At 57.7% G+C, this 26,763-nt stretch overlaps 3 protein-coding genes across 3 annotated transcripts in view; 1 reads left to right on the forward strand and 2 right to left on the reverse strand.

The window, feature by feature from the left end:
• Positions 1-3,180: 3,180 nt before the first annotated feature.
• On the reverse strand, positions 3,181-13,519 carry USE1 (unconventional SNARE in the ER 1). The gene is made up of 8 exons (XM_044433701.1): positions 13,080-13,519; positions 12,799-12,925; positions 7,141-7,190; positions 6,451-6,529; positions 6,170-6,317; positions 5,542-5,572; positions 4,658-4,820; positions 3,181-4,027 (listed from the first exon to the last, which is right to left on the reverse strand). The coding sequence occupies exons 1-8, from the start codon at positions 13,517-13,519 to the stop codon at positions 3,845-3,847; spliced, it is 1,221 nt and encodes a 406-aa protein (XP_044289636.1). The 3' UTR covers positions 3,181-3,844.
• Positions 13,031-15,444, forward strand: RPL36 (ribosomal protein L36). The gene is made up of 4 exons (XM_044433685.1): positions 13,031-13,140; positions 13,800-13,894; positions 14,375-14,509; positions 15,311-15,444. The coding sequence occupies exons 2-4, from the start codon at positions 13,802-13,804 to the stop codon at positions 15,398-15,400; spliced, it is 318 nt and encodes a 105-aa protein (XP_044289620.1). The 5' UTR covers positions 13,031-13,140; positions 13,800-13,801; the 3' UTR covers positions 15,401-15,444.
• A 2,477-nt stretch (positions 15,445-17,921) lies between these two features.
• Positions 17,922-26,763, reverse strand: part of LONP1 (lon peptidase 1, mitochondrial) — a 21,418-nt gene continuing 12,576 nt past the window's right edge. The window contains exons 11-18 of the mRNA XM_044433683.1: positions 22,920-23,007; positions 22,694-22,816; positions 21,819-21,935; positions 21,011-21,151; positions 20,756-20,921; positions 19,952-20,160; positions 18,946-19,110; positions 17,922-18,433 (exon numbers count right to left, since the gene is read on the reverse strand). Of these exons, the coding sequence (XP_044289618.1) occupies positions 18,269-18,433; positions 18,946-19,110; positions 19,952-20,160; positions 20,756-20,921; positions 21,011-21,151; positions 21,819-21,935; positions 22,694-22,816; positions 22,920-23,007 (1,174 nt within the window). The 3' untranslated portion in view covers positions 17,922-18,268. The remainder of the gene's footprint in view (positions 18,434-18,945; positions 19,111-19,951; positions 20,161-20,755; positions 20,922-21,010; positions 21,152-21,818; positions 21,936-22,693; positions 22,817-22,919; positions 23,008-26,763) is intronic.

Genomic DNA, 26,763 nt, shown 5'->3' on the forward strand with positions numbered 1-26,763 from the left:
CGCGGGCTCCGCCGCCAGGTGCGCGGGGGCGGCCCACCGGGCCAAGGGCGCATGCGGCGCGGGCGCTGCGCGCAGGTGCCCTTGAGACGCTGGGTCCCCGCGCGCCGCCTCGCCGGAGGCGCCCCGGAGTAGCCCGGCTCCCACGGGCGGAGCGCGGTGGCTGCCCGGTCGGCCGGCGCGGCCTCGCCGTGTCCACGAGCGTCGGGGAAAGGCGGCCGGCCGCCGTCGCTGACGGGGCGCTGCATCTTCGTCTGCTCCACCGGTCACGTTTTATCCCCTCCACGCTCAGCCCGAGCGAGCCGCTTAGGCTCAGCCGAGAGAGTCACAGAGGTGCCCCGCGGCCAGGTCTCTCTGCACGTGGAGTTGCTGGGCGAAATCATGGCGAAGTGTGGACTGGAGTGTGAGCAGCTGCAGGAGCCTAGCTACTCACACTTCTGCAACAGCCCGAGTGTAGCACTTTCCCTGCGGGAGCACGTGGCGCTCTCCCGCAGCGCCCCGAGCCCTTTTCTCCCCAGGCCGTTCGGGTCATCTCCTAAGATCTGTACACGTGCCTCCTCGCGCCCCAGGGGCCCAAAAGGCTTCGGATACCTGGCCAGACCTTCGTTCCCCCAGGAGCCAAGTTTTCATTCCGGGAAAATGCCTCTCGCTGGCATTGCGCCTTCCCTCTGTTCTTTGCACTACCATGTTTTAGACTGTCCACTCCTTGCAAGCGGAGCTGCGTTTTGCCTAGGAAATTGTGACAGCTGTTCTGTGCACTGATAGAGCACTGTAATTAATTACTATTGCACAGAGATGGCAACATAACCAGTTGCAACCGAGAGCCGCGCATGTGCTGCTGGCCTTCGGCGACCTTTCCCATGTATTCCCTAAAAGCTGTTGGTCTCCAGAACAACAACAACAACAAAAAAATATTCTGGATCAACCAAGAGTTCCAAGGGGGAACAATTTTTTTCTGGCAGAAACTTTCAGGGACCCAGCGCCTCGGGAACAAGTGCGAAGGGTTAACTTGGAGCTGGTGGGGATTAAACTGCACTGCTAGAAGAAACTGGGAATGGAAGAAGTGCAGCAGTAATTACCTTAACTATTACCATTCACAAAACGGTTGCTAGGTAGTAACAACGATACCATGGCAACAGAGCCGCGAGTCCACCAAATTATCAGCGAGGCGGCACTGGAAGCTATGCAGTGGGGCGCCACTCATCCAGGGGGACTTGGTGGGGGTCCTGCGGGGTTCTTTGGGGCAAAGCTCTTCTGAGCCTCCTCCTGCACCCTACGCAGCGGGAAGGGCCCACATCGTCTGTGCAGCCCCCTTGCTGTCGAAAGGTCCCCTGTGCCCCCCGTTCTTCCTGTGCAAGCTGGATGTACAGACAAGGAGCTGCAGCAGAGGGAGAGGTCTGGCGGCTTTTGCCGTTTATTGCAGCGCATTGACGGTGCATTCTCTGGTAGCCGTGTGGGCCACTCTGGGTCTTTTCTCCCGCTTCTGCAGCACGGGATTTAACGTGACTCATTCTTTCCCCAGGCCTGTGGCGGCCACCTTTGCCCATCAGCCTCCCCACTCCACAGGGCACCATTACTTTCCAGGTCGCTCCAACCCTGTGGCAGAAAAGCCAAGCTCATTACCGAAAGAATGTGAATTATTAACCATAAACTGTACATGACTGAACTGCCCCATGGCCACCCATCCAAAATACTGGGCCTTTTCCAAATGGCAGGACATAATTGAAGCCGCTCATCGCCATGTCGGTTATTGATTAATTTATTGTTTGACCAGATGCCCTCAGCCCACCCGTGTCAGGATGCCCCGCTTGCAGGGGGCCTGGGCCGGAGCCACTGCCCCAACACAGGCGCTGGCTCAACGGGGCCTTGCCAGGAGGGCACAAGATGCCTGCTGCCCGGCAGCCCCCGAGGCGCCACGGCTGGTGCCCTCCCTGCCCGCGACAAGCAGCCTCAGCAGAAACAGCTTCCCTCCTGCTCTTGTCTGGGCAGCAACCGCAGGGCTGGCAGGCAAAAGATACATTTGGGGCAACTGGCAGCAAGAATTTGCGCATGAAGCTGATTCCGGCTGTCCCCAGAAATTCCCACGAGGTGGGGAGACTCAGCAACGCAGGAGGAGGGGGGCGATTTCCTCAGCGATCGACCTCACCTAAAAACGAAGCGCTTGCTTCTTCCTCTGTTAACAGCACTTCTGTTCTGGCAAGGCCGCTCAAGGAGCACTGCCGGAGCGCCTCTCCCTCAGCCTTTTCCGCCTCTGCGCCGGCACCTTTCCCCGAGCAGTGCGGGGCCCGGGTTCTCCTCCTGGGGCCTGCCTTCTGCCCCGTGTCACTGTTGGAAGTGCGTCTCCTTTGCACACACGCAGGGCTCCCCAGCAGGATGGAGGCGGCTGCACAGCAAGCAGTCCTGTTCCCACTCCGGCCAGATGCGAGTCGTCTCCCCTCCGCGCCTCCAGAGACCCGCTGACCAAATTCTCGAGTCGGAGGAGCAGAGGCCTGGGAACGCGGCCCCTCCTTGGACCCCAAGGAGCCCACAAGGCCCAGGGCTGGAAGCAAAGCCCTGCCACGGGCCGCCTGCCCGGCCTTCCGCACCTGGCCATGGGTGGGGAGGGTGGGGATCCTGTCCCGTCCTGCGTGAAGACGAGGCTTCCCAGAAGCGTATCTTTCTCCTTGAGGCAGGAAGCACCAGAACCTATTAAGCTCTCCCAAGACCGAGGCGGTGGCAGCAAAGGTCGGACTGACGGGGCCGAGCTGGGGCAGCTGGCGAAACACTGGCGGGCGACCACGCAGCGGCACTGCGGAGCAAGAGCCCGCGGGGGCTTCCCTGCCCAGCCCCCAGCAGAGAGCCCAGGCACAGCAGACCCACCCCGGGAGGGAGGGCCCCCAGCCTTCCCCGAGACCCCGAAGCTGCCGCCTGTCCCGCACGCTGGCCTCTCAGGGTCTGGCCATGCATTCACGGCAGGGGGCCCACCCCGCCGCGATCCACGCGGGCCCTTCCCGGGAAGCCCCGCGGAGGGCGAGCCAAGCGCCGGCAAACCGGCGGGCTTCAGCATGCACGCGAGGCGACAGGGCACCCAGTGGCAGGCCTCTCCCTCGCCTCTGCCAACTGCCCGCGCAGCCTCGGTGGCTGGTCCCAAGCCTGCAGGCAGAGGCCCATGGGCCGGGCCAGGCCAGGCCAGGCCGGGCCGGGCCGGGCCGGGACAGGCAGCAGCACCCGCGCCATGGAGGGCCCACGCGCCTTCCTCACCACCGGGCTTTGGGAGAAGGGAGAGGCCCCGGGAGCTGCCGGCTCCTCCAGGTGATGCACTGTTCTGCCAGCTCTTCGGGGTGCCATGAGGAGGGTGCCCGTGGCCACTCCGACTCCCCTCGGCCACTGCTCGGGAGCAGTGGAGCGGGAGCAGGGGGTGCCTGCCGTCCGAGCAAGAGCAACGGAGCAGTGCCCCCGCAGCCCCTCCCCTGAGGGGCCAGCGCCTCCCACCGGACCCACCCGAAGGGGCCCGCACTGGGTCTCCCGAGCAGCCACGTTCTGGCTCCAGGTCTCGCGGCCCCTGCGGGTCACGAGGCACCACACTCCCTCCGCACAGGTCCGCGCAACTCAGGTGCAGCCACATGTGCACAGGCCGGCTTGGCCACCTGCCGGCCGCGGGGGCCTCTGAGCGCCGTGCGTGCAGGCAGGTGGGGCTTCTCTGGAGCCGCAGGGGAAGCTGTGGGCGCGTCGGAGGGCTGCGCCCCGGCTGGGCTGGGCTTCTGGCTCGGGCGCAGCTGCTTGGCGGGAGAATTGTCTGGGGGCCGCGTGGGGAAGTGGGCAGCGCGCGCGAGGGCCAGGGTGCAGCCGCTACGGCCCCACCGGGAAGTCAGCGCAGCTTCGGGAAGATCCTGATGAAGAGGATCATGCTGATGAAGATGAAGCAGACGAGGATCAGCATCAGCCAGAGCAGCCAGTTGACCGACTTCTTGGCGTGCTGCTCCAGGCGGTCTGACTCGTCCTTCAGCTTCCCCAGGTTCTGGTCGGCCAGCTTCAGCGAGTGAGACAGCGTCTGCAGCAAAGGGGGGCACAGCGGGACTCGACGGGGCAGCCCTTCCCCAGCCCGGGCACCCGCAGGAGCAGCCGCTCCAGCCGGACCTGGTCCCGCCGGCCCAGTTTGCGCTGATGGGCAGCAACCCCCTGGGCAACTGGGCGGCCCCTTCCTCAGCCCAGCCGGGAGATGCCCGAGGTTGCACACCGGGCCAGGCAGGGCTGCCACAAGCCACGGAGTGCGGGGGCCCTGCAGGCCTCCCCGGGGGCCAAAGGGGGCCGGGGAGCCACACCTCCTCTCCCTGACCCGCAGCACCGGCTGTTTCCTGGCGGTCAAGAGGGAGCCCCCTCCTTCCAGGAAGCTGAGTGTGCCCCCTGGGGACGAGCGGGGGCTGCTGAGAGCTTTAGGCGGAGATGGGCAGCTTGGCCCTGCCCCTGCTGGGTTTGGCCCCGCCTTGACCCAAGGGCTCCTGGGCGCTTCCCGGAATGGACACTCACGCTGAGAGGCCCCCGCAGGCACCCACTGCCGGCCGTCCTTGCCCATCTCTGGCAGGGCCCGGGGATTTCACCCTAGGCAGCCACGACGGGGGCGGAGGTGGGGGCCTGGGTCTGGGGGGGTCTCCACGGCCGGGTGGCCGGCAGTGAGCCGCACCTGGTTGTCCTGCTTGATCACGTTCTGCGCCACCAGCGTGCTGCTCTTGAGGCTGCGTGCCAGGTGCAGCATCTCCTCGGCCAGCTTCTCCTGGAGGCTGTGGTGGTGCTGCAGGACCGCGTCCAGCTCCGCATCCGTCTGCTTCTCACCCGGGAGCGGGGCCCTGGGGGGGAGGGGGGCACAGCCTTCCTCACCCACACGGGACTCCCAATTCCCGCCTGCGCTGCTCCAGCTGCCAGGGTCACTGCCGAGGATGCAGTAACAGCCCGTCGTGCGGTCGGCGGGTTGGGGGTCTCCCCAAGTCGTTTAGAAACCACCCACTTGGGACAGACACCCTGAGGGAGCAGCCAGCCGAGGCCCACAGAGACGGCCCTGCACGCCTCCGGCACCCACAGGCCCCCGGGGGGCTGCAGGCGGACCGCCAACGTGCGGCCCGCCTGAGCCGCTCGCCTCGTGGCGTCCGGTGCCCGGCCTCTGCCCTGCGCCGCTCGATGCAGACGGCCTCAGCTCCTGCAGCGGCACTTGCTCCCTGGAGAGCCAAGCAGGGGAACCTGGCGGGGCAAGCTCTTCACCCGGCCGCGTGTCCCGCAGCCCTGAGCGCAGCACCCCCTCCGGCTCAGGGGACCCCCCGCGCTGCGTTGTGTGTGTGAAATGGCGCGCCTGTTTCGTCCTCGATGCCGCGGGCGCAAGCAAGCCAAGGGCAGGCAGAGCCAGGGCGTCTTCTGGCCGCAGAGGCGCACGGGAGCCGCTGGCCTTCTCCCCACCCCAGTGCAAAGGGGCACAGGCTCCCCCGCTCCTCCCCTTCCCAGGCCCCGGCAGAAGCTCAGAAGCACAGGCTGGCACAGGCCCACCCCACAATCCCCCAAACACCCCTGGACACTCACGTGCGCTTTCTCACACTGGCATCTCCCAAATCTGGAGAGGAAAAGTACAGCAGGATTGCTTGGACCAGCTGGCAGACGTTCTGGCCTTGGAAATCAGCTTCCCTAGCCAGCCTGGGAACATGTGGGGGAACTGCCAGGCCGGCAGGAAGGGAGGGGAGGCTCAGGGCGAGGGTGGGCTTCCAAGCATGCGTGCCAGTGCTTCCTCCAAGCGAGCTCCAGAAACCACCTGCAGGCATTTGCTCACAGCACAGGGGGAGTCCTCTGGAGGCAGCAGAAGGGGGGAGAGACGGGAAGGTCCCGGGACGCAGAGGGCTTTGGGGCTCGGAAGCCACTGATCCTGCCTGCCCGGGCCTGCATTCCCGGGCCTGCCAGGCAACGAGGCAACCCCCCCGCCATGGCCTTGCACAGAGTCGGCCCTGCTGGGGGCCCCCACAGCCCCGCGGGGGCACACACAAGCAGCCTCGGCCTGCGGAAAGGGAGGCCCCTCCCCGGAACGGCAGGCACACGTGTGCACACGCACACGCAGGGGGCAGGCCACGGCAGACGGGCCGCGCCGCAGCCCGGCAACACTTGGGGGAAAGCCCAGAGGGGGTGCCCCAGCGGCTCTGCCCCAGGAGAGAAGCAGTACCTAGCAGGGCGCTCCTCATCTCCCCCGTGCAGCGGGCCTTGGCTTGCAGGTGCACTGTCTTGGTAGCTGGCATGCGCTCCTTGGTGGTGGTGGGGGTCCGCCCCGGGATCAGAAACTGGTTGGCCAGCGCCTTTTCCGATGACGAGGGCTGGGAAGGCAGAGGAAGGCAGAGGGGGAGGCTTGCCGGACGGTGCGTGGCTCAGAGAGGGGCAGGAGGACAGGGCACCCAGCGGCGGCACCGGCCCGCGCCAGGCAGGGCCAAGGAGAACAAGACGCCTTACCAGCTTCTCAGCTTCCAGCAGGCCCTTCAGGAAGTCCACCTTGCGTGCATATTCATTCAGCACCTCGGCAGCTGGTTTGCTGAAAGGGGACCAGAAGTGTGGGCTGGGCTGCCAGTGAAGAGAAGCCAGGGGACACTCCGCTACGCCCGCCCGTTCCCATGAAGGCGAAAGCCCCATCGCGACTGGAGGAGAAGCACCGGCCCCACAGCGCCTCCGGGGGGGACGCTCACTGACTAGCCAGCCCCGGCAGGAGCGGGGCCTCATGCATCAGAGAGACGCCACCTGAGCTCCCGCGCAGGAAGCCGGCAGTCGCCATTCACCCTGTCTGCTGGGGAAGCTTCCAGAGCTGCTGCATCCCTTCAGAATCGGAATCCTGAAAACGACCGGCAGCAAAGGGCAGGTCCAGGGTCTCCCGCTGGGGCGAGGGCCGTGGCCAGGAGCACCAACCCGCCTGCCTCACCCTGGGACTGAGAGCTTCGCCAGCACGGAAGAAACGGGCTTCCAGCAACTTGCTGTATTTTGGCATGGGAGATCTCGGGCTTGCTCTGGGCAGTTCGGGGCTGGCCAGTCCCGTGGCACGAGGCCTCGGACGCCACCCCACCGGAGCCCGGCCCTTCCTAGCAACTATCTTCTGGGGTTGCGTTAAGAAGGCCCAAGAGGATCGACGCAGCCCCCACGGCACGCACGCACCTGGAGTGCTTCTTCAGCGCGAGCAGCGTCTCCTCCAGAGCCACGACGTACTAAGGAGAGAAAGGACACACTTTCAGTGGCACTGGTGTGGATCGCTCCGCCCGTTCAGGACAGACAGCACGGGCATGCAGCCTGGGTCTTGGAGATGCTGCGGCAAATACCCTGCGAGACTCTGGTTGCCACTCGCCGCCCTTCCAGGATCCAGCTGTGGTTCGGGGTGTGCCCCGCACATGACGGGAACGGCCGCTTCTGCGGGCCCCCACCAGAGGAGGATCCCAGCCACTCCTGAAGCGCAGCCGCTCCAGGACTGCTCCCGCCTGCGCGGCACTGCGGAAAGGTGGCGCCCACATGACGTCCGAGGACCGGGCCTTGCCTGACGTCACCAGGCAGGCAAAGAGCAAAGAGAGCGGCAGCGGTCTGTGGCAGCCCCTCAGCTCCCCCCGGGCAGAGCGCAGGTGTCCACAGGCCTCCAAGGAAGCATGGCAGGCATGAGGGCAGCAGGCCCAAGGCCCGAGCGGGAGCCACTGATGCCTCGCAGGGCAAGCACTGCCAGGCCAGCACAACGGGGGTGGGGGTGGGAAGGTGCCACTGGGTCACAGCTCACAGAAGCCCCGCTCCCGAGTCGGGACTCCCTTCCCACCCAAGGAGCCCTTCAGGGCTGCCTAGAATTATCCTGATGGCTCCTGCACAGCTTCACAGGGCGTCTCTCTCCAGCACCCGGGAGCAAAGGTGCTGCAGTGCGAGGGGAGAGTGGCGCCCATCCCACCCCCAGGAGCTGGAAGCACTCGTGGCCTCGCAGAGGAGACCTGCGGTGGAGAGGCTGCAATGGGAATCGGGGCCTCGCCACCAGCTGCAATGCCAGAGGGCCTGGCTGAAAGACCACCCTGTCCCGGTCCCCCCACCCCCTTTTCCTTTGCGCGCCTCATGGGGTTGTAAGGAAAGTGTCTTGTTCGACTGGCTGCTTTGGCAGCCTTCTTTGGGCTGAGGAAGGGACTCCACAGACATTAATAAATAGTCTTGGCTGAGCTCCATTTTGCCCTCGCAAGGAAGGCTGCCAAGGAAGGGCCGCTGCAACGGACGCCCTACAACAGAGCCCCTCCCTCACCAGATCAGGCCTGGGGGGGCACCTCTGCTGAACCTGGTTTCGGGGTTGCTGAACTAAGCTGCCTCTGCGCATGGAGGTCTTCCCGGGCCAGCAGCTGCTGACCCATGCTCCAAGAATGCATCTCCTGTTTTGTAAACCAGCGAGATTTACTTCTCAGCAAACATGCGCGGCACACTTTCCAGTGAGCAGTGCAGCAAGGGCCCCATGCCGCCTGCCCCGCAGGAGCACCAAGAGCCAGGGCGGCCCCCCGTCCCGTCCCTCCCCGCCCCCCCCCCAGTTTTGGGAAGGCGACGTCTGCCTTGGGAGCGAAGCACAAAGGCCACAGGTTGTCAGGCCCCTCCGTGACACGCCCCAAACGGCTTGCCAACACCCCGCATGGCACAGCCTCAGCTCTCACGTCGGAGCCCCCTCCTCTCCACCCCCAGGTCAAAACGTGAATGATGCAACTCCACAACTGGGTTTTCCTCCAGCCTGTGAAGGCTGTGGCAGGGCATGGTCCCTGCCGGCACCCGGCACAGTTCTGAGCTCCCCAGTGCCCCCACCTGCACTCCCGTCGCCCGACCTGGGCCACACACAGCAGGCGCCCCGCCACCAGCAGGCCCAGCGGCGGCCTCCCCGACTCGTCTGCTGGGAAAGGAAGCAGGCTGCCCCCTTCCCTTCCGGGCCCTGAAACTGGGCAGCAGGCAATGCAGCGGCCTGCGGCTGATGCACAGGGACACGGTGACCCCCCGCCAAGCCCCGAGCAGCCCAAGCGCCAGCACAGGGCCGGGGCCAAAGGAGCCAGGGCAGCCGCCCCTCCCTGTTCTCAAGCGGCCGGTGGGGAGAGCGCCCACTCGCTCCACTCCAGCTTCCCACTTACAGGCACAAGCTGGGGGCGCTGGTGGGCTGGCTGCCTCTTCTGTCCTCCCCCCTCTCCCCTTTTCTGTCCTGCAAACAGGCAGCATCTGTTTGCTTCTGCTTCTGCTGCGCAAGGGACAGCAGCACACTGGCCTCTCCGACTTCCAAGCACGGGTAAGGCAGCCCCTCCCTGCCTGGGGGATGCTGGAAGCTGTAGTCCAGCACAGCAGGGTGGCAGAAGGCCGCTTGCGCTTCCCCTCAATAGCTTTTGCAACCATTCCTCACTGGGGAGCTGCTCCGGTCCCTTGAACCGTGGGTGCTCCCCACTGCAAGTCTTCTGTTTCTCCCAGACCCCCTCTGGGGGGCAGCGACCTCATCAACACACAGCATTCCATGTCGGGTTTTGTATTCTGACAGCATGACGTTGGCCGTGCTATTTTCAATCCCCTTCCGAGTTACGTCTAATTATGCGGGCATTCTGACCAAGGTACCCACTGCAGCCCCGCGATCTGGCCGAGGGTACGAGGGGAGCTGGGGCCTCTGCCCCGCATTCACGTCATATTCGCATGCCATTCTGATGTCCAGCCAGGAGATGCTCTTTAGGGACTTCCCCCGGCTCTCTCTAGAAACAAAAAGAGATTTACTTCCTCCCTAAAACGATTTGGCACCATCAGCACCCTTGGCCCCCTCACTGCTCACGCTGGGGCATTTACAAGCGCGTTGAGGAGGAACAGTTCCTATCCAGGGCCTTTGTGGGACCTCCTCCTATGCTCCTTCTGTTTGCTAACCACTTATTATTCCACAGAAGGATCTCCATGACTGGAGGTTTACTCTTTGGTTAGACTTTGTCGAAGGCAAAGGTCCCCGTCTTCGGGCACGGTTGGAAAAGGCCAGGCAATCGCTCCCCTTTCTGTCCTGGAAGCCTTTCGCCCATCTCCTCAGCTGCAAGGACTGCCCAGAGCGGCCCTGCGCGCTCCGCGGCAGGAGCCCAGTGGGGCTGGCCCCCCTCAAGGCCCGAGGCCGCAGCCGCCAGTGCGCGCTGCAACGTGGCAGCACAGCACTGGAGGGAGGAGGCAGCCCGGCTGGGTCCGGGGGCCTCCCAGAATGTTGGTCTTCCCGCTGCTCGAAGGCAAAGGCCTGGACGGCTAGCCGCGAGTCCCTCCGGTGGCATGCGACCTCCAGTGGTGCCTGCCGGGAGAACTGCGGGAGACGGGCAACATCCGCGTGGAGGATGACAGCTACCGACAAACTGAACTTCTAAAATTACAGGGCTGAGCAGAAATTCCCTCGATTACAGGCAGATCCCTCGATTACACGCTCGCACATTCAAACATAACCTTTCAGAGCTGAGTCAACCTCTAGGGGGAAATGAAAGAAGCCAAGCGCACCAGCACCAGGAGCAAATTTTTACCATGCAGCCGGCCTGGATGCAAAACCACCTGCTCCAAAAGTTGTTGGTCTCCGAATTCCACAGCAGCGATAGCCTTTTTTACACTGATGATAATGATTATTCCTCTACTTCTCAAGGCAATGCTTAAATGCATTTGTTACAACCAAAAATTGAACACGGGGTAATTATCTCTGAAAGAGTGAAATAGGCTTGAACCTCAACATTAAGAAAACTAAGATCATGGCATCCAGTCCTCGCACTTCCTGGCAAATAGATGGGGAAGAAATGGAGGTAGTGACACATTTTATCTTCCTGGGCTCCAGGATCACCACAGACAGGGAGTGCAGCCAAGAAATTAAAAGACGCTTGCTCCTGGGGAGGAAAGCTATGGCAAATCTAGACAGCACACTAAAAAGCAGAGACATCACCCTGCCCACAAAAGTGTGAATAGTCAAGGCTGTGGTTTTCCCAGTTGCAATGTATGGCTGTGAAAGCTGGACCATAAGGAAGGCTGAGCGCCAAAGGACTGAGGCCTTTGGACTGTGGTGCTGGAGGAGACTCTGCGAGTCCCTTGGACCACAAGGCGATCAAACCAGTCAGTCCTGGAGGAGATCAACCCTGACTGCTCCTTAAGAAGGCCAGATGCTCAAGACGAAGCTCAGATACTTTGGCCACCTACTGAGAAGGAAGGACTCCCTGGAGAAGAGCCTGATGGTGGGAACAATAGATGGCAAAAGGGGAAGGGGACAGCAGAGGATGAGGGGGCTGGATGGAGTCACTGAGGCAGTCGGCTTGAGCTTAAGTGGACTCCGGGGGTGGGTGGAGGACAGGAAGGCCTGGAAGAGTGTTGTCCATGGGGTGGTGATGGGTCGGACACGACTTCGTGACTAGCAACAGCACCATGATCCAGGGGGTTGGACCTGATGGCCTTCATGGCTCCTTCCAACTCTACTATTCCATGATCCTCTGATCCAATAATTGAGGCCTTTGGATTGTGGTGCTGGAGGAGACTCCTGCGAGCCCCTTGGACTGCAAGGGGATCAAACCAGTCAGTCCTAGAGGAGATCAACCCTGACTGCTCTTTGAAGGCCAGATCCTGAAGCTGAAGCTCAAATACTTTGGCCACCTAATGAGAAGGAGGGACTCCCTGGAGAAGAGCCTGATGCCGGGGACGATGGAGGGCAAAAGAAGAAGGGGATGGCAGAGGACGAGGTGGCTGGATGGGGTCACTGAAGCAGTTGGTGTGAGCTTAAATGGACTCTGGGGGATGATGGAGGCCCTGGAGGTGTGCTGTCCATGGGGTCACGATGGTTCGGACACGACTTCGCAACTAGCAACAACAACAACGACGTATCTATACCTTGCCAGTGTTATAACAAAGGGCTCAAGCAGCATATCCTGCCTGTGATTTTATGTCCCTCCACAGCCTTTGCCTGTCTGAGGTTCTTTCAAGTGAAACCAGGCATTCTGGTGCTGGACTTCACTTCCAAGGAACAAAGCTGGTCCACCATGACCCCCAGGGATGGCGACACTAAACTTTTCTCCTCCTGTCGGTTGCGCGGTGGCTTCACTGCTTTTGCATGCTCCCCACCACATTCTAAAAGGATGAAACACCTCTCCAGAACTTACTGGCAGGAGGAACCATGTAGTTTATACATGTATGACAGGAAAAAACCCTGCAGCGCCCAGTACTCCCCAGCCAGCACAACCCGCGATATCCATACTGCCACACGGGGCTGCAGCTAGGATAAATTGTTTACAACACCCCGTTAGTGTGGTTCGCATGGAACAATACTGGTTGAGTTATGCAGTCCTTGGTTATCTGTGCATTCCGCAAATAAACGAAACAATGCGCCCTCAGTTAGAGCCACTGAGGGTGGGTGGGGGCCATCCTCTTGTTTTGGTAACGTGGCCGCCAAAATCCAACAACATAATTTGCAGAATCCTGACTCCAAACATTCAACATTCCTCGCCCACTTGCTGGCAATGGCCATTAATAACAGGAGCGACACGAGCATACGGCCCACCTCCTTACGAAGCCCCACCAAGGAAGCAGAACGGGGCCCGCCCCTCCCCACAGGCCGGGATCCTTCCACGGGGGTGGCCTACAGTTCCCAGCTTCCACAGCCGACGGGGTGATGGGAGCCGCGGCGGGGGGAGCCGCTGCGGCAGCCGCAGCGCAACCAGGCAGAGAGGCCGCGGGTGCAGCCTCCCCAGCGTCAGGCCGGGGAGAGAGGCCACCGGCGGCCCGCGGCCCGCTCGCCCGGGCGCCCCCCCGAGCCCGTCCCCATAGCAACGCGGAGCCTGCCGGGAGCCCCGCCTCTACCTTCTCCAGCCGCCACTCCTCCGGGTCCCGCCTGTCGGCCGCCAGCGCCTCGCACCGGCTCAGCAGGCGCACCAGCTTCAGTTCCGCGCGGGACGCCGGGGCCGGGCCGGGGCCGGGGCCGGGGCCGGGGCCACCCGCCACTGCCGCCGCCGCCGCCGCCGCCGCAGCCATGACTCCGTCTCCGCCGCCGGAAGCCAGCGGGCGCCCAGCGCGACTTCCGGCCGAGGGCGCCGCTCTAGGACCCCGCTGGGGCGCCTCCATAGTCGCGGCTGCGCGCGCACCCGCCTCTCCTTTTCCGGCGCGGCCTCCATCGCGGTGCCTGCTGAGGGCGGCGGACTCGGGGTGAGCGGGATCCGCGGCCATCCTCCCTCGCGGGCGGCCGGGCCGGCGGGAGCGCCCCGCTCGGGCTGGGCGGCGGCGGCGGCGAGGGCAGCCCGCCGCGGGCGGCGATGGGGTGCGGCCCGGGGCCGTGGCGGGAAGCGGGGTGGCTCCTCCGCGGTGGGGCTCCCGCATCAGGGTGGCTGGACGACCCCTGGAGGGTCGGCCGGCCTGCTGCTGCGCTGCGTCCTGAGGGCTGGTGGCTGCGGGGCCGTGGTGGAAGTCCCCAGGCCGGGGCCACCCGAGACGTCCCTGCCCCGTGGGCTGCCGCACGGATGGAGTGCCTCCACCGCTGGTCCCGGGGGTGGGCGGCATGCGATGGGGCGAAGGTGGCCTTTGGCATGGGGATAAGTTTGACATCCGTAGCTCTTTCCGTGAACTGATGGAGAAGACAAATAATGTAGTCAGAGCTGCGCGCACACTAGAGACCTGAATTCAAACTCCTGCTTGGCTGTACCACCAGCTTGGCGCTTGGTACTTGGTGATTTGGGCTGGCCGATACCTTTCAGTGCAATTCATACCTTGTAGTGTTGTCGTCAGGGTGAAAAGAGGACGGGAATGTTGGATGTCTTGGGTAAAAAGAGAAACCAGCAGGAACGATCAGGACATTCTGTCTCCCTTAGACATGGCGATTCGGTACCCAATGGCCGTGGGCCTCAACAAAGGCCACAAGGTGACGAAGAATGTTGCAAGCCCACGCCAGTGCCGGCGCCGTGGGGTAAGTTGGGAATGGGAGGTCTGTGCGCCCCGCTGAATCCGTTGTGAGCATCAGCATATCTGGCGGCACGGCTTGTGTGTGGAAAAATGGTTCTAAAGAGGTGGGGAATGGAGTGCTTTGCATGTGGAGGATTCCAGAAGCCCCCTCTAGTTACTTTACTGTTGCATGTTCTTTTAAAGTAGTTTTATTCTGCTACTTGGACTTCGGAAGCAACTTCTCTGCAGTCTAAAAGAGATGCAGCATGCAAAGAAAAGGGCTTGGGGAAGGAAGAGGAAAATTACATGTTCTTACAGCTAACTTGGTGGAAGGCTGCCTGCACCCCTTTTTTTTCCTCCAGTTAGTATGGTGTTGGATAGCAGCAGGACTAGGAAATTCCTCTCTCTGTCTTGTGCTGAGCCACTGTCAGGTAGCAGACAGTCCTAGCCTAGATAAACACACAATTCTTTACATAATCTGGATGTTTCTCTCCCCCACCCCCAGCGCCTGACCAAGCACACCAAGTTTGTACGGGACATGATTCGGGAAGTGTGTGGCTTTGCACCTTATGAGAGGCGAGCGATGGAATTGCTCAAGGTCTCCAAAGACAAGCGTGCTCTGAAATTCATCAAGAAAAGGGTGAGTGCCAAGGTGATCCTAAACTTTCAAGGACCCATGGGTTCTGCCATAAAAGCCGAATTATTATTACCGTTTTCATTTCCGCACTACCCCGGTGGATCTGATGCTGCTTTGGTGGTTGCCTCTTTCATCAATGGATTTTAGGCTGATTGTACTTAGCTAAAATGTGGGTTCCGCATCTCTCAGACATTGCCGCATTGCTTTCACTTCACTCTAATTTGGCTTATCCCTGGCAGAGAAGTACGGCTGGTGTCTGATCTGGAGATGTGTTTTGGCATTATCTGCACTGGCTTTGCGGGGGAACATGTTACTAAAGAGAGATTTTATGCTGCTACTGTATAATATGCTCTGATACGTACTCTTATTTACCTACTTTATGGAAATTCATGAATGGCAACATCACTGGATTCATTTTGATAGTTCAGGTCTGATATCACAAGATCGAAAGGGTAAACCCTCAGTTCACCTCATGTACAGGCTCACAGTGTGGTTGGCGTTTGAATGGGCGGCATACAGATGTAGCATTTGGTATGCTGCTGCATTTCTGTCAATTCATATACATTAGAAAAGTAGTGGGTGTCTGCAGGCATCACCTTGTGAGGGACCTCGGGGGAGGACAGGTCACGCAGAAGCAACAGGGTGATGAGGGAGGCCTTCCACCTTCACCATGAACCACCTGAGACGGCACCCACCGCTCAGCCAGTCTTGAAAGGAAGGGCCGCCTCTTCCCCGGAGGCGGGAGGTCTTCCTCCCACAGGTCCTGGCTCTGCAGCACTGACCTAAGTCACTTTGCCCCCGCAGGTTGGGACTCACATCCGGGCGAAGAGGAAACGTGAGGAGCTCAGCAATGTCCTGGCAGCCATGAGGAAAGCAGCAGCCAAGAAGGACTAGCCTCTGTAGCCTTGTTCTCTCTCAATAAAGCTCTTCCAACAAGAGCCAGTGGACCACTTCATTTTCTGGGGGGGGGGCTTTGGGGGGGGTGGAAGCCCAACAGTGGGTGCAGCCAGAAGAGCCACCCACGGTTGAGGGGTGAAGGCTGTGGGCGCCCTTGTTGCTCGGCAGGCCACCAGAGGAATGGCTGGCCTTGGCCACCTGGACAGCGGCCTTGGGCCTGTTCCTCAGCTGGCCCTCCCTCTCTGGGCCGCTCTGCAAAGGCAGAGAACCCCGACCGCTCCCTGCACAGGCTGGCGTCTTCCAGATGTCGGCACCGGGTTGTGGGGCCGACTTGCAGGCCCACGCCCTTGGGGGAAAGGTACTCTTGTCCAACAAAGGTATTTTCAGCAGGCCTGGACATACCAGACCAGGGGTCCCCAAACTTTCACCAGGGGGCCTGGGGTCCTCTAACTCTTTCACCAGGGTGTGAGTTTTTCACCAGGGGCCTGGGGTCCTCCAACCCCAAACTTCTTTGCCAGGGGGCCTGGGGTCTTCCAACCCCAAACTTTTTCACCAGGGGGCAGGTGCTGCAATGCAGCAGCTTGCTGACTTGGTAGACTTGGAGATCTCCAAGCAAGCCAGCTGCTGCCTCCCCGCTTGCGGGGGGATGAGGTGGGCGCACGTGGCAATCTGAAAACCTCTAAGGTGGGTTTCAAATTGTTAAAAAGGTTAAGTATTTGGGAATTTTTCTTAGTTAAATGTTCCACATTGAAAGAAGATAATTATGTTAAACTATTTAAGGAAATTAAGAGTGATCTGAAAAAATGGGCTAACTTGCAATTATCACTGTTGGGAAGAATAGCAATAGTTAAAATGAATATATTACCAAAGCTCTTATTTTTATTCCAAACAATTCCCACAAAAATTGATGAAATTTTTTTGATGATTTAAGCACCCAAATTTTGAGATTTATATGACAAAAGAAGAAACCAAGGATTAAATTAAAAATGCTTCAGGAGGCCAAAGGGAATGGGGGTTTTGGCCTTCCTGACTGGATGTTGTATTATCAAGCTTCTGTCCTAATGTGGTTAAAAGAATGGATAACCTTAAGAAATAAGAGAATCCTTTATCTTGGAGGGCATGATCTACAAATGGGTTGGCACGCCTAAATGTGGTATGAGAAGTGTAAGACACATGCTTGTTTCTTAAATCATTACATTAGAAAGTCATTAATGTCGGTGTGGGAAAAATTAAAGCTGTATAGTAAGTTGCCAAGATGGCTTTCCCTTATGGAAGCTCTTGTATATCCAAATGCATTGAATTTTGATACGATTGTGAGATATTTTGGATAATGATGGAAGATTGAAACTGAACCAAGAATTACAACAGCAGGGTATTGATATTTCTTGGTGGCATAAGGTTCAAATACAATCGAGATATGTTAAAGATGATAAAATGTGTGGTTTTTATAAGAAATTAATGATGTTTGATCAAATGATTTTAAAATCAGATAAAAATGATTAAAAGACTGTATAATTTTCTTTTGGATATGAGAAAAAGAACAAGTTAAGGAAACTGATAACATGGGCACAAAATTTTGAATATAATATTGAGTTACAGAAATGGCAAACGCTGTAGGAAAGAAATATTAAGGTAACCTTAGCAACCTCATATAAAGAAAATTTTTATAAAATGTTTTATAGATGGTAGTTATCACCAAATAGATTAGCAAAAATGTTTCCAAATATGTCAACTAGATGTTGGAAATGTGAACATAAACCTGGTACTTTTTATCGTATGTGGTGGATTTGTGATAAGGCGAAAAAATACTGGGTTAAAATACATAAATGGTTTGAGGAAACGTTACAAAAACCTTTAACATTTAAACCTGAAGTTTTTCTACTAGGCATTATCTCTGAAGACTTTGATAAACAAGCTATGTACCTGATTCTACATGTAATTACTGTGGCGAGGATTGCATTTGCCCAACACTGGAGGAGTGAAGAACCACCCACTGATGAACTGATCTTAAAAAAGATTCTGGACTGTGCAGAAATGGACAGGCTGACCTTGTCCATGAAGGAGGAGGAGGAGACATATTTCTATCAAACGTGGAACTCTTTTTATTATTGGCTAGAGAAACGGGACTATGCATAGACTTGAATACGGCTATGGATGGTTGCAAAAAAAAATGGGGGGGGCTGACCCAGTATGTCCAATGTCCTTGATGACTGATGTTTTTAGTTTGTAGAAAATAATAAAACTTGTTTTTAACAATGAAAACCTCTTAGGCGGGCCAGATAAATGGCCATGGTGGGCTGGATCTGGCCCCCGGGCCGTAGTTTGAGGACCCATGCACCAGACCCTAAAGGCATCGCCCAAACCAACCCATTCAACCAGACTTCTTCCAGTGATTGTGCTGCCAAGTTGTTTAGATGACAGCATGCCGTGTAGGAGAAAACCCGATCGAGGCCAGGCTTTTGCAGAAAGAACCCCAAATGGCAAGAGCAGCTTTGAGAGGCCACTTGACACACATGCATGATGTGGCTGTCCTTTCTTGATTTAAGAGCTGCCTTGAGGGCCAAAGGGCGAGGCAGGCATTTCCTGCGGTCAGTATTTCGAGGAGGAACCCTCACCTAGGCGGCAGCAGCTGCATTTACACGCTGCCATAAGAAAACTTCATTCCACACTTTCAGAAGAGACACTTTCTGAAATCCTCCCAGCAGGAAATGATTTTAATTAGTTCATAATTCAGATCATTTGGTGTGCACTACGGTTCAGTGACGAAGGCAGCATGAAAGTGGAACAGCCGGGCAGCAGCTGCGTCCGCCTGCAGAGCCCACACTTCCCTGCTTCCGAGGCAACAGAAGCTGCCGCGGCTGCTCTTCAGCCTCCTGGGGAATCGAGCTTCGGAAAAACAATGTCGAATATTTCATTATAGTGCTCAACAAAATGTACTTCAAGTCCTTCTCTGATGAACTCGGCAAGGTCGCTGAAATCTTTTCTGTTTTCTGATGGGAGAATGATGCAGGAGACGCCGGCTCGCTTGGCCTGGGAAGGGAAGGGAAGGGAAGGGAAGGGAAGGGAAGGGAAGGGAAGGGAAGGGCCGTTGGTTCATGCCCCAGATGACGCAAACCCCAGGCCGCGCTTCAAAGGAGCTGCCCCGCAAGGCAGGCCGTGCTTCTGCACTCAGGTCCAGAGGACGCACCGCATCTCAGCTTGAGAGAGACGAGGACGGGGGAAGACGCAGTCGGGCTTCCAGCCTCATTCCCAAAAGCTGCTGGCATTTAGAGTTGTCCAGCAAGGGCAAACGTTTGCTGAGGCATCTTAAGCTGAGCGTCAGGAACTGGCCCAAAGTCACCAAGTAAGCCTCAGGGCTGGGAGGGGGCAAGAACCGGCTCCTCCCGAGTGCCAGGCCAATGCTAAGCGCTACTGATCCCCACCTGACCCTCCATTCCTGTCTTGGGCGCCATCTTGGAGTCTGCTTGGATGGAAGGTGGTTTAGAACTGCCTAACCGAGGAAAAGTGGCGCTGTGGGGAAGGGGCAGCTGCTCCCCACTCACCGCGATGGTCTTCTCCTTGATGCCTCCCACGGGGAGGATTTTCCCTGTCAGGGACACCTCACCGGTCATGGCCACGTTCTGCCTCACAGGCCGACCCATCGCCAAGGACAGCAGGGCCGTCACGATGGTGCAGCCAGCGCTGGGCCCATCCTTCGGGGTTGCGCCCTGTGTGGGGTGAGAGAAGCAGGGTGTGGGCCAGCAGCTGCGGGGATAAGGCCTTGCAAAGGGCGTCTGCCTGGCAAGCAAGGCCGCGGGGGACAAGCTGGAAGGGCTCTGCCGCTAGAATGCAGCCACTTCGCAGAACTCCGGCGAGTTCTGGACGGGGATCCAGGCAGAAGCCACGGGCCATTCCTGCTCCTGTCCTTTGCTTTGGAAACTGCAAGTTCAGAAGGCCCGGGGGGGGGGGGGGCCTCCTCGGAGGCCCACGCGTCGTTTCCAAGAGGCTTCCGCAGCCCCTGGACGTCCCGGAGGACGAGCTGCAGCCTCCCTCAGCCAGCATTACAGCCGGCGCCTGTCGAAGCCACGGCCGCTTGGTCCAATCCCCCTGCGACAGGGATGTGCGGCATTTCCCTTGGGAAACCTTCTCACTCCGGACAGCTTTCCGGGGGAAGGCATGGCAGCGCAGCAGCCACTGAAAAGGGCTCTCCCGGCACCTGCGGGCAGATTTCCTCTGTCCTCCCAACACCAAGGTCACTCTCTGTGTGCGGGTCCCTGGGTAGACAAACCAGCCCATCCACAACAAGAGGGAAGTATCTGGGTGTTGAGGGAAACCCAAGGAGCGCAGACCTACAGAAGGATCAAAGCGCAAACTGCTGACCCTGGGAGGGAACACAGCACTCTGGGGGGCGGCGGCCTGGCGGCCTGGCACGGAGCGATGGATGCGGCCAGCGCTCGGCACGAGCCTCTCGGGCCGCTCCCATTCTGCTGCGGCGTCTGCCTAGCAGCAACACCCCCCGTGCCTCCGAGAGTGCCGACTGGAGGGGGATCGCTCCGAGGCGGCAGGTACCTCTGGCACGTGGAGGTGGAGGTGGGAGGTGAGCAAATCGGTGTTGCTAGGATCCTTCTGCATCAGGAAGGCCCGAGCAAAGGTGTAGGCGATCTTGGCACTCTCCTTCATCACATCTCCCAGCTGGCCTGTCACCTCGAGAGAACCGTCCTTGTTGTCCTTCTCCTTGGGGCGCCGGAGGGATGTCTCGACAAACAGAGTGGAGCCACCTGGAAGGAAGCGTAGCCGGCCCACCCTGAGGCCGCTTGCGAGGCACCAGGGCGCCGGAGGGAGCGCTTGCGGGCGGGACAGGCCCAGTGGCCCAACTGCGGGCACGAGCACCCGGCCCCCTTCCGAGAGGCAGGAGGGGCCGCTCACACGATCCGGGGGTTTTACTGTGTGGAGCAGCCCTGAGCGCCCCCGCCTGCTGCTCCCTCAATTCGCCCGGTCCTCCTCCTCGGAGGCCTCCAAGCCGGACGGCGCTGCCAACTTCCAGGCCAGAGCGGCTGAACGCCACCGATTATACACTGCCCACAATGCTGTGCTTTCCTTGCCTCCAGTCTCACGGGAGGGGGTGCATCTCCCTCTCGTTCTCCACCCCATTCATTATGTTACAACCTCCACCACCTCCCCGCTCTATGAGCGGAACGACCCTTGTGGCGCCTGAGGCTGGGCCACTCCACACACCGCCAGGTCCAGCACCTCCGGCTGCCCCTGCCCGGTGCCACGGTGCCCTCTCCTGAGGCGGGGCAGCCCGAGGGAAGGGTGGACTGAGCCCAGGTGGCACCTCGCCCCCCCCCCCCGAGGCTGAGCCCTGCGCCTCACCCATGGCTGTCCAGGCGAGGCCCATCACCACGCCAGGGGGTGTCACGGTGTACATCCGATCCACGGTGAAGATGGGCTTCCCCACAAAGTCCTGCAGGTTTTCAGGGGTCACCTCCACCTTCTCTGCTTCTCCACTGACAATCTTGTATGCCGATTTCCGGAGCACCTGAGCAGAAGCGGGAAGGAGGGGAGGGTGAGGGTGAGGGTGTGGGCGCAAAGAGGGGCCTGCCCAGGAGACGCCGCTTCCTGTCCCACCTTTTCCACTTGCTTCTGGAGGTTCCTCACGCCACTTTCTCTGCAGTACTGCTTAATGAGGACTGTTAGCACATCGGAGGAGATGCTGGCCTTGCTCTCATCCAGCCCGCACAGGACCCGGGCCTGCGGGACTAAATACCGCTGGAAGGGGGAAAAGGAAAGACGCCCAGTAGCTACATTCCATGCAGGAGGAAACAAGGTCCCATCCCTCCCCGAGTCCAGCCTTCCACTGTCTGGATCTTGTCCAGCCTCTTGCCACCAAAGACTCAAGTGCTGCCATGGAACTGCCGGCGAGCGTTGGGTTCATTCAGGTTCTGGCGCTCGTAAACAACCCACAGTCCTGCATCTGGACAGCAGGAGAGGCCCCGTGATTAACTGATTCATTAACCGAAGCAGAAAGCTCGCCTGCTGCCGGGAGCCCCAGCACAATTCCAGGGTGAAAAACCCAGAAACAGGCCGTGAAGGCTGAAGTGGCATCATGGATTCCAGTGACAAAGGGGCTGCCAGCAGTTATTCCCCCCATTTGGATCAGTTTATTCCCCCTTTCCTATGGGGCTGCTTAAGCCCATCGTATTTTTAACAGGGTGGGATGCTTTGGGAAGCAATATGTTAGGGTTTGTGACAGCTATTCAGAAATACTGACAAATGTCCGTTTGTGAGCCTGGTTTTACCATGGCAAAGCAACACGCATTAACTAACTGGCCATGGCAAAAACTGACTGGCTGCCAACCCGCCAAGAAAGCCAAGGGAAATCGGAGCAGCGGCAGAACTGGAGACTCAACTGGTACCGAGGCAGCGGTGCTCTCACCTCTGCTATGGCGAGCTTCTCCTGCGCAACGTAGCCCGAGACGTTGATCATCTCCATCCTGTCCCGCAGGGGCTCTGGGATTGTCTCCACCACATTGGCCGTACAGATGAAGAGAACCTGGACGAGGGGAGAGCCAGGTGGCTGCTGCGCTCAGGCTGTGCGACTTGGGAGCGCTCCGGAAGAGTGACCCAGACTTATCCTATTTAAGGCAAACCTATGCCTCCCCACACCTGTAGGGCTCCGGGTGGCTCACAGGAAGAGGAGGAAATGTGCAACTGCACCGTGTCAGAATGGGATGGCACAGAGGAAAAGGTGGTAAAGGCTGACAAGGGCCCAGAAAGCCTTCCACACCAGCCCACTAAACAGACTGCTTAAAATCATGGGAGAATGAGGAAATGTTTACTCCATGCCTGGTGCTGAGAAGAGCGCCTCACCCTTTCAGTCCTCGGAGCTCAGCCGCTCAACAGGGGCCAGCCTTCCCCTGCCTTGGCATCCCCTGGCATGTTGAGTCGCCCCCCTCGGTGCACACAGGCCAGGGGGAGGCCAGCGGCGGCCAACCGAGGCACGGAAGGAAAAGCCAGGGGGAACCTGAACAGTGTCTTTCTACAGGGTTGGGCCCCCAGGTCCTCCAAACCCACCAGCCGGCTCTTCCTGACCCCTGATCAGGACAGAGCTTTTGGTGTGTGCCAGGCGAGGCTTCTAGCACCAAACCAGGACCTCGGCAATGCCCACCCGCTCCCCATATTCTGCGGATGGGGGAACACGTAGCCAGACCACAACTCCCATCACACCCGAGGACAGCTGCTGGGAATGGCAGTCCCCAGCCCTGTCCTGGGACAGCACAAGCCAGCCTGGGGCACAAGGCAACCCGTTACCTTGGAGAGGTCCACGGGGACATCAAGGTAGTGGTCCAGGAAGTTGGCATTCTGCTCGGGGTCCAGCAGCTCCAGCAGTGCCGAGGAGGGGTCCCCTTGGAACCCCCGCCCGATCTTGTCCACCTGCGCCAGAGAGAACGGGCTGCTGCGGTCACCGGGTGCCTCCACACTGGCCAGAGCCAATGCGGCTGCTGCAGCGCAGCGGGCAGCACCCCAAAACCTTCACCTCATCAATCAGAATCAGCGGGTTCTCCGTCTTGGTCTTCTTCAGGCACTGGATGATCTTTCCTGGCATGGCTCCCACGTATGTCCGCCTGCAAGGAGCCACAATTGGGGTCACACACCTTGTACTCACGCAAGCATACAGGACCGGGGGGTGTTGACCTCCCCTGCGCTCCCACAGCCACAGGCTTAGATGTCAGGCTGTGAAAAGTATAGATGGGACAGGAAAGGGGACACCAAGCCAAGAAAGTTCCATTTTTTAATTTATGAAGGAAGTGCATCCCAGGTTTCTGGTCTTCACAGCCTGAAAGATTCACTTGAAAATACAGAAGGCCTCTGTGGACTGAAGACAGTCCAGAACTGTCAGGATATTCAACCAGATACACCCTACACATGCAGTAAAACCTTGGATTGCAAGTAACTGGTTCTGCGAGTGTTCTGCAAGACAAGCAAGCATTTTTAATAAATTTTAACTTAATAAACGAGCAATGTCTTGCAATACAAGTAGTACTTGATGCCAAATGTCACATGATCACAACTGAGCCAGTGGTTCTTCTCTCTTGCTCGCTGTGGTCCTACAACTCCCAGCATCCCTCCAGGAAGGGAGGGTATGCTGGGAATTACAGAACTGTTTTCCGGTCTAAACGTGCATAGGATTGCACTGGAAGCAGCGTTAAGCTGACAGCATTTCCTTGTTGGTTACGGCAAGGCATACGCTCACCCTGAGGACAAAGGGTTGTTTTAGTAGAGTCTTGGGTTATTTAGTGCTGCGCACTGACATCGACTAACTTAAACCAGGTTCTGCTTAACGGTTCCCATGGTCTGGTGTAGATTGGTGCTCTGTGGCGAAGACCTGCTTAAAAATCACGCCAGGTCTCGCCTGTGGATCCCAAGGCCTGTGTGGGAGGAGTACGTGGCGGTGCTGCACAAGGGCGGAACCCTGCCCCTGCTCTGCCTTTCGGTATCCCCCCTGCCCCCACCCAGGAGGGAGATGCTGGAAGGCAAAGCAGAGGCAAGGGGTACGGGGGAGACCTCGTCTACCGAGGAGGAGGAGGAGGAGGAGGAGGAGGAGGAATCCCTCGCTCCAAGGGAGGTTAGGGAGATGCGGGAAACAGTGCACAATCTTGTAGAAAAGCACCACCCAAATAAGGCTGTGGCAGCACCAGCGAGGGATCTGTTGAACGACAATGCAACGTCACATTTCCGCAAAAGCCTCAAAAGGAATTGTCATCGGATGGGTTCCTTGTTGAAGCTGCACGGAAAGAAAGAGACTCCACTGAGCCAAGAGACAGCAGTGATTCCGTTAGTGATACTGAAAGTCGTCCTACACAAGAACCCTCCTCTCGTCTCCCTCCCACCAGCCATGAAGGTTTTCAAAGATAAGTGCAGGTTAATTTGTTTTATTTTTCTTTATATTCATATTTTCTCTATTACTTTGCATTATATTACAGTACTGTAATCATTCTTATATAAATATTTTTCACTTGTGGAACGAAACATCTGAGTTTCCATTATTTCTTATGGGGAAATTTGCTTGGATATACAAGTGCTTTGGATTGCAAGCATATTTCCGGAATGAATTATGCTTGCAATCCAAGGTTTTACTGCATTTACCTATTGTAATATGAATTTGTGAAAGAGGGAAATGGGAGGTTTTTCCTGTGGGGCTTTCCTCATTTAAGACACTGCTACTTTTTCACCAGAATTCAGGAGCACGAAGCAACATGGAAAGTGGGAGAGCATCTCAGCAGATGGGCTAAAATCCTAACAGGCAGGACTCCATTCTCCTTGCCAAGTCGTGTGGGATAAACAGGAACTGCAGCATCCAGTCTCCCTCGACACAGAACTCAGATTATTTTTAATTCTTAGCAATACTTATTTACCATTCGTCCAGCAGGAGTGGAGCAGCTGACAAGCCAAAAACGTGTGCGCTAATTCAAAGTACTCCCCTTCATGTCATGGCCAAGGGGCTTGCGTGGCTCAATGAAGCCGTGAGCTCTGCCATGCAGGGCCCCCCAAGATGGACAGGCCATAGCAGAGAGCGCTGACAAAACGTGATCCACAGGAGAAGGAAATGGCAGCCCACTCCAGTGCCCTTGCCGTGAAAGCCCCACCGACAGTACCAAAAGGAAAGAGCGATGAGGCCGGAAGATGAGCCCCTCGGGCCGGAAGGTGTCCAGCGTGCTGCTGGGGAAGAGCGGAGGGCTAGTACCAGTAGCGCCAGAAAGAGTGAAGCGGCTGGGTCAAAGTGGAGAGGACACTCGGCTCTGAATGTGTCTGGTGGTGAAAGGAGAGTCCGAAGCTGCAAAGATCTATACTCCACAGGAACCTGGAATGTAAGATCCATGAATCAAGGCAAGCTGGACGTGGTCAGACAAGAGATGACAAGACTGAACATCGACATCTTAGGAATCAGTGAACTAAAATGGACAGGAACGGGCGTATTCAATTGAGACGACCATCAGGTATACTACTGTGGGCAAGAATCCCTCAGAAGAAATGGCGTAGCCTTCATAGTCAATGAAAGAGTAGGAAAAGCAGTACTGGAATACCATCTCCAAAAGGACAGAGTGATCTCAGTTCGAATACAAGACAAACCATTCAACATCACAGTAGTCCAAGTTGATGCCCCAACTACTGGTGCTGAAGAGGCTGAAGTTGACCGGTTCTATGAATGCCTACAACACCTTCTAGAATTAACTCCAAAAAATGATGTCCGTATCATCACGGGGGATTGGAATGCTAAAGCAGGAAGCCAAAAGATCACCGGAATGACAGGCAAGTTTGGCCTTGGAGTGCAAAATGAAGCAGGGCACAGGCTGGTGGGATTTTGTCAAGGAATATGATGGTCATAGCAAACGCTCTTTTCCCACAACCCAAGAGACGACTCTGCACATGGACATCACCAGATAGACAACACAGAAATCAGATTGACTATGTGCTCTGCAGCCAGAGATGGAGAAGCTCTAAACAGTCAGTGAAAACAAGATCGGGAGCTGACTGTGGCTCAATCATGAGCTGCTTCTTGCAAAATTCAGGCTTAAATTGAAGAAAGTAGAAAAAAGCACTAGGCCATTCAGGTATGACCTAAATCATATCCCTACTGAATATACAGTAGAGGTGACAAATAGATTTAAGGAATTAGATCTGATAGACAGAGTGCCTGAAGAGCTATGGACGGAGGATTTCGAAGAGGGAGAGGAACTAGAGATCAAATTGCCAACATACACCAGATCATGGAGAAAGCCAGGGAATTCCAGAAAAGCATCTACTTCTGCTTCATTGACTATGCTAAAGCCTTTGATTGTGTGGATCACAACAAATTGTGGCAAGTTCTTAAAGAGATGGGAGAACCAGACCATCTTATTTGTCTCTTGAGAAACCTGTATGCGGGTCAAGAAGCAACAGTGAGAACTGGACACAGAACCACTGACTGGTTCAAAATTGAGAAAGGAGTTTGGCAAGGCTGTATACTGTCGTCCTGCCTATTTAACTTATATGCAGAGCACATCATGCGAAAGGCGGGGCTGGATGAATCACAGGTTGGAATTTAGATTGCTGGGAGAAATATCAACAACCTCAGATATGCAAATGATACCACTCTAATGGCAGAAAATGAAGAGGAAGTAAAGAGCCTCTTGATGCGGGTGAAGGAGGAGAGCTTGAAACTCAACATTAAGAAAACTAAGATCATGGCATCCGGTCCTCTCACTTCTTGGCAAATAGGTGGGGAAGAAATGGAGGTAGTGACAGATTTTATCTTCCTGGGCTCCAAGATCACCGCAGATGGGGACTGCAGCCAAGAAATTAAAAGACGCTTGCTCCTGGGGAGGAAAGCTATGGCAAAT

This window comes from Varanus komodoensis, unplaced genomic scaffold (genome assembly GCF_004798865.1).
Source record: "Varanus komodoensis strain SLA01 unplaced genomic scaffold, ASM479886v1 scaffold26, whole genome shotgun sequence".
Classification (NCBI taxonomy): Eukaryota; Metazoa; Chordata; class Lepidosauria; order Squamata; family Varanidae; genus Varanus; species Varanus komodoensis.